The sequence below is a fragment of the Marmota marmota genome, unplaced genomic scaffold, assembly GCF_001458135.2.
Source record: "Marmota marmota marmota unplaced genomic scaffold, marMar, whole genome shotgun sequence".
Lineage (NCBI taxonomy): Eukaryota > Metazoa > Chordata > Mammalia > Rodentia > Sciuridae > Marmota > Marmota marmota.
This window is the reverse complement of record NW_026000205.1, coordinates 7,692,849-7,699,426: the sequence shown is the minus strand read 5'-3', so window position 1 is coordinate 7,699,426 and position 6,578 is coordinate 7,692,849. Positions and strand designations below refer to the sequence as shown.

At 56.4% G+C, this 6,578-nt stretch overlaps 1 protein-coding gene across 2 annotated transcripts in view; it reads left to right on the top strand.

The window, feature by feature from the left end:
* Positions 1–6,229, top strand: part of Shkbp1 (SH3KBP1 binding protein 1) — an 11,257-nt gene extending 5,028 nt beyond the window's left edge. Inside the window, exons 11-18 of one of the 2 annotated variants that reach the window (XM_048790884.1) lie at positions 380–467; positions 549–665; positions 2,397–2,567; positions 3,600–3,755; positions 4,166–4,262; positions 5,157–5,335; positions 5,623–5,734; positions 5,816–6,229. In XM_048790884.1, coding sequence (XP_048646841.1) covers positions 380–467; positions 549–665; positions 2,397–2,567; positions 3,600–3,755; positions 4,166–4,262; positions 5,157–5,335; positions 5,623–5,734; positions 5,816–6,044 — 1,149 coding nt within the window. In that variant the 3' untranslated portion in view covers positions 6,045–6,229. Of the gene's footprint in view, positions 1–379; positions 468–548; positions 666–2,396; positions 2,568–3,599; positions 3,756–4,165; positions 4,263–5,156; positions 5,336–5,619; positions 5,735–5,815 lie in introns of both variants that reach the window. The other variant, XM_015496841.2, reaches the window with a different exon arrangement.
* Positions 6,230–6,578: the final 349 nt, after the last annotated feature.

The window sequence follows — 6,578 nt, the reverse complement described above, 5'->3', positions numbered from 1 at the left end:
AAAAAAAAAAAAAAAAAAAAACACCCCCCCAAAACAACAAACCTGCAGTATTTTTTTTTGTCCTACAAAACTGATTGTTTGGGAGGCAGAGGAGACAAAGAGAAACAAATAGAAACAAAAAATCAGAAAGAGGGCACAGAGGAAAGCCAGGACTGATTGACTGAGGGGACAGGGGACATAGAGACACAGGGGGGATGGATTATAATCAGGAATAGAGAGTAGAAGAGAGGCCAGGAGACACTCAGGGACAGAGTCACAGGAAGAGCCAGAGGAAGATGGGCAGAGAGAGGCTGGGAGAAGTGGGCCGCGGGGCCCGGGTAGGTTCTGGGGAGGAGGGCGGGCTGGCCCAGCCCTGCATCCCTGCGCTGCCTGGCCCCAGGTTCAGGAGGTGCAGCCCATCACAAGCTACGATGCAGCCGGCTCTTTCCTCCTCCTGGGATGCAGCAACGGCTCCATCTACTATGTGGGTGAGCAGAGGCAGCCCTGGATGTGGGAGGGCAGGGCCAGACTAGGCACCCACAAACAAACCCACTCTCCGCCCATTCCAGATGTGCAGAAGTTCCCCCTGCGCATGAAGGACAATGACCTCCTTGTCAGCGAGCTCTACCGGGACCCTGCAGAGGATGGGGTCACTGCCCTCAGTGTCTACCTCACTCCCAAAACCAGTAAGCTCTGACCAGCTTCCATCCCTGCCATTTCCAGCCAGGCCCAGCCTGCAGCTCTCTTCCAGCTTGTGTGATATGTCACGGGATTTATGAGAAGGAGGGATAGATTCGGTTCTCATTTAGTCATTCAACAAACATTTCCTAAGTATCTCTTGTACATAAGCACTATTCCAGGTGCTGAACAGGCCTGCCTCTCTGCCAGAGGCACAGTGGACCACTGGCCATTCATCTTTGTATTTCTTTTCCATCTCTGATCAGGGCATGATGTGCGTGTTCATAAAACCAAGAGGATGCATGTTTTATAGTGGACAAATCCAAGTTTTTATTTAGGACAGTTTTTTTTTTTGTTTGTTTTTGTTTTTTTTGGTACCAGGGATTGAACCCGGGGCACTTAACCACTGAGCTACATCCCCAGCCCCCCAGCCCCTTTTTTATTTATTTATTTTTGAGTACCAGTGATTGAACTCAGGGGCACTCAACCCTTGAGCCCCATACACAGCCCTATCTTGTATGTGAATTTTATTTAGAGACAGTGTCTTGCTGAGTTGCTCAGGGCCTCACTGAGTTGCTGAGGCTGACTTTGAGTTCTCGATCCTCCTGCCTCAGCCTCCCGAGCTGCTGGGATTACAGGTGTGTGCCACCGTGCCTGGCTTATTTTGTTTTCTTGATGTTAAATGTAGAAAAAAGGTACACTTTGGTTTTCAGACAATTTGCATACCACAAAATTCACCTTTTTTTGTTTTTGGCAGAGCTAGAGATCAAACCCAGGGATTTGCTAGGCAAGCACTCTTCTGAGTTACACCCCCAGCCAAATTCACCATTTTGAAGTGCACAATTCAGTGTGTTTTAGTATATTTAGAAAGTTGTGTGACCGTCACCACCATCCGATTCCAGAACTCACCAGTCCTCCCTCCTGACAGCCCTGGACACCACTTATCTACTCTCTGTTCCTATGGATTTGCTCATTCTGGACATTCCATGTAAATGGCATGAATCCTGCAGTACGTGACCTTCTGTATCTGGCATTACTCACTTAACATAATGGTTATTTTTTTTAATGGTTTGTGCTTTCTGATCTTCACCTACCCAGGTTGCAAATTGAACTTTGCATCTCAGGTAAAAAGGGTCTCCCTTAGTTGCCTAGGCTGGCCTTGAACTTGCAATCTTCCTGGCTCAGCCTCCCTCGTAGCTGGGATTACAGGTGTGTGCAACCCCGACCTGGCCTCCCCAAGGTTTGATGCCTGTCTGTGTTACTGTGTGTAACACTAATCCACGGCCAGTGGGTATAAAATGAATGTGAAATATGGAAACCATGTTCCTTAACTTGGTTCATTAAGTTTCCGAGGCTCTCAAAATGGAAAGTCGGCTGCAGCGGGAGTCCTCAGACTCACTGGGCCACATTCTCCTGTCTGTCTGTCTGTCTGTTCTGCCCCTTTCTCCTATGCCATCTCTGTTTTTCTGTCTCCGTCTCTGTAACCCTCCATGTGATTCCACTTCTCAGTCCCCACGCCTCTGTTTCCCCACCTCTCTTCCCTCTTCTACGGGCTCCGTCCCTGTCCCTGGGTCTCTGCTCTGGCCTTTGGCTCCTGGTGCCTCCGTCGCCCACACCAGCTCACCACTTCGCCCTCTCCTTTCTGGCTTCGGCTCTGTTCTGAGCCGGGTCTTTCTCTCTGCCCTGGTTTCTGTCTCTCCATGACATGGGGCCTCTCTTTGTCCTTGGCTCCTCACCAGGTGACAGTGGAAACTGGATTGAGATCGCCTATGGCACCAGCTCAGGGGGGGTACGGGTCATCGTGCAGCACCCTGAGACGGTGGGCTCAGGGCCCCAGCTCTTCCAGACCTTCACTGTGCACCGCAGCCCCGTCACCAAAATCATGCTGTCAGAGAAGCACCTCATCTCAGGTGGGTCTACCCACAGGTGACCTGCGACAGCTCAGGTGGGAGTATGAAGCCGGGAAGCTAAGGATTTCCGTGGGAGGGGGATGCTGTGCAGGGGAGAACCCACCAGGGAGGGTGATTGCAGAAGTGATAGAAGACTGTTAAGGAACCGGCCTGAGAGGGAGTGAATTGGACTCGATGCAGTGCAGTTGAACATGTGATCCTCCTGCCTCAGCCTCCAGAGTCCCTGGGATTGGCAGAGTCTTTGTTATGGTTACTGTCAGGCAGTCGGCCATAGGAACCCTTCCTTCACGGCCTCTCAGCTTTATTTACTCTTGTGTTAGAGTTGACCCAGGGACTCCGTTTTCACTCTGATAACTTTCACATTTCCTTCACAAGAGCACAGGGGTTGTGGAGAGGGATGGGTCAGGCAGGGCCTGTCTGAGGAAGGACCTTTGAGCAAACTTGAGGGGATGAGCTGTGCAGAGCAGCAGGGACAAGCATTCCAGGCAGAGAGAACAGGCATTGCAAAGACTGAGGTGAGAGGATGTTTGATGTGTCTGAGGGAAGAGCAGGGAGCCCCTGGGCCTGCGGTGGGGTAAGCAACAAGGAAAATGCGAGATGAGGGCAGAGAGGTGACAGGCAGCAGCCAGGCGGGGGGGATGGGGGGGACCTCTGAGCAGAGGAGGGAGGTGGCTGACTTAGGTGTTCCCAGGCCGTTTCTGACTGCATGTGGGAGAAGAGTGTCGGGACAGAATTGGAACAGGGAGCCCAGGGAGGGGGCTGCTGTGATGGTCCAGCAGGAGATGAGACAGGACCAGGGTGAAGGCTGTGGACAGGGTGACTAACATGAGATTAGGTTCTGGAACCATTTTTGAGAAAGAGCCAGCAGAATTTTGGCCATTTGGAATTGTGGGGAGAGAAAATTCTCTGGAAGGGAAGAATGAGGAGAGGGCTGGATCCTGGCAACTCTGCAGGGCTCATCCTGAGGCTCAGGAAGGCTGGGCAGGGTTGACACCACAGCCAGGCCCAACCTTACATGTCCGGTCTCCGCAGTCTGTGCTGACAACAATCACGTGCGGACATGGTCTGTGACGCGATTCCGAGGCATGATCTCCACCCAGCCCGGCTCCACCCCACTCGCATCCTTCAAGATCCTGGCGCTAGAGTCAGCCGATGGGCACGGTGGCTGCAGTGCTGGCAACGACATCGGTGCCTACTGACCCCTGGCCCCCTCCCCACTAATGTGCTGGACCCAGTGGGCTCCCACTGACCCACCAGCTGACCTGGTCAACTTCCACTCCATTGATTGCTGACCCCTGTTGACCTCTACTGAGTTGCACCTGACCCCTCTCGACCTTCTTTGATTCCTAAATGATACCTGTTTACCTCTGTCATCCCCATTGATTCCTACTGCCAGCCACCTGGCCCAGGACCCCTCATGGAGCTAAACTCTACTGACCTTTGCGACCTACCCCACCCTACCAGACCCTGGCCAACCCAGGAGCCTGGGGGGTGGGGCCAGGTCTGGGAGGGTGCTCCGCAGTGGGAAGGGGCAGGGCCTTAGGGTCTGGAGGCCCAGGGGGCCCTGGTCAGCCCTGCCCCTGCTTCTGCCTGTCCAGGCCCCTACGGTGAGCGGGACGACCAGCAGGTGTTCATCCAGAAGGTGGTGCCCAACGCCAGCCAGCTCTTTGTGCGTCTTTCATCCACTGGACAGCGGTGAGACTGGTCCGCCAAATGGGGAGGTGGTCAGGGGGAGGACAAGGTGCAGCTGGGTCTTGGAGGCCAGAAAGCGGTCCTAGCCAAGGGACATGGAAGGAGTGAAGGCTGGCAGGGCGAACGGCCCAGTGGACTTGGTGACTGGAGGGATGAAAGGTGCGAAAGGCCTGGGGGAGGCGAAGCTGGAGAATTCTCAGGCCAGTGCACGGGTGGGACAGGGCGGGCAGAGTCATGGCCGGATGGGGCCCAGGAAGCTGTGGGATCCCAGAGCTCTGCTCACTCCGGCCTGGAGGGTGGCTTGAAGAGAGGACTCTGAGCAGGAGAGAGGAAAGAAGGGCAGGAGAGAGTGTGGCCGGCGAGGAAGCAGGAGGGCAAGGACTGAGAAGACCCAAAGGCCAAAGGCCAGGTGCCTGAGGTGGGGTGGGCGGCAGGAGAGGGCAGGTCTTGTCAGTCATGTGGGAGAGCCGAGGTGTCATCCTGGTGTAGTAGCGTCCCGGGGACCTGAGGGCCAACAGGAGTCGCCTCAGAGGCCAAGACCCAGGTGCCTGGTGCAAGAGGGAGGAGGCAGGTGTGGAGAGATGCCAGGTGGCAGCGGGTAGCAGGTGGGGGAAGCCTCTGGATGAGGCTTGAAGAGGGGAACAGGGACAAGCAGCAGATCTGGGGAGACTCTGAGGTGCAGTGGGCATCATGGTGAGTGGACGGAGCCGGGGTGTCCAAGAGGCCGCTGGTGCTCAAGGAAAACATGGATTGGCAGCCGTAAAGATTGGGGGTGGTGATTGGAGGTGTAGGAACTGAAGCTGTTTGGTGAGGCACCTGGGAAAGGGATGCGGGGACAAGGGACCCAGCTGGGTTCTGGCTATGCAGAGTGACCGCTCGCCCCTTGCGCCCCCTTAGCGTGTGCTCGGTGCGCTCAGTGGACGGCTCACCCACCACCGCCTTCACCGTGCTGGAGTGCGAGGGCTCCCGGCGGCTGGGCTCCCGGCCCCGGCGCTACCTGCTCACTGGCCAAGCCAACGGCAGCCTGGCCATGTGGGATCTGACCACCGCCATGGACGGCCTTGGCCAGGCCCCTGGTACTTGCCACCCTACCCCAAACCCAGCTAGCCCTCACCCACCCAGGCCGTCTGGAACCTTCCTGGGCATGCTCCCTGCCCACGCCCTTGCCCTCTGGCCCCCTGACTTCTCCTTTGACCCCTTTTCCCACCCGCCAACCCCTCCATGCCCTTCCCTCAGCCGCTGACCCTGCCCATCAGTCTCTGTGCCCTCCCACCTGTCCAGCCCTGGTGCTCGCAGTGTGGCCCTGTCCCTTGCACCCCAGGCCCTGTCTCCCCCTGAACCCTGCGTCCTTGCCCCTCAGCAGGTGGCCTGACAGAGGAAGAGCTGATGGGACAGCTGGAGCAGTGCGAGCTGGCCCCCCTGGCTTCCTCTCGGGGCTCTCTGCCCAGCGCCTCGCCCCGGGCCTCCCTCACCAGGTAGCTGCAGTGAGGAAGGGGACAGCGGGGAGGCCTGGGGGGCCACTGCCGGGTGCCGGTCCTCACTCTCCCACCCCTCAGTCTACACTCAGCCTCCAGCAACACCTCCCTGACTGGCCGCCGTGGCAGCCCAAGCCCCCCGCAGGCAGAAGTGCGGCGCCGTGGGGGCAGCTTCGTGGAACGCTGCCAGGAGCTCGTGCGGAGTGCACCAGAGCCCCGCCGGCCACCAACACCAGCCCCTCGGCCCTCCACGGGGCTTGGGGCTCCCCTCACGCCTCCGAAGAAGAATCTCAATGAAACTTCCTTTTGAACACTGCCATGGTGCCTTTGGATACCCTGACCCCAGGGAACTCAGGTGCCTCCTCCTGGCTTTCTGTTGGAGCCCTGGGTTCAGGGCCAGGTCCTCCTCAGAGTGGTCACTGTTACTAGGTCCCAATCTTCCCCCCTTTTCTGGAAGCCAAAGCTGTCCTTTCCAATAAAGTCCTCATTGCCAAATCCTTGTTTGCATTCTTGGTGGGTTTTGGGATCCCCAGGAACAGGATGAAAGAGGGGGAGCCCTGATCAGTTTCCTGAGTGAAAACAGAACAATCTGCCTCTCCCGATTTAAGCAAAAAAGGGAATGTATTGACTTAAGTATTGGCTTCAGGCATGGCTGGATCCAGGGATTCAGAATGTCTTTCTGTCTCTTGCCTTTACTTTCCTCTGGGACGCATCATCTTCAGTCAGGTCCTCTGTCTCTCTCTGGGGCAAGATGATTCCATGAAGCTCCTTAGCATTTCTCTCTCTCTCTCTCTCTCTCTCTCTCTCTCTCTTTCCCTCCCTCCCTCCCTCCCTCCCTCTCATG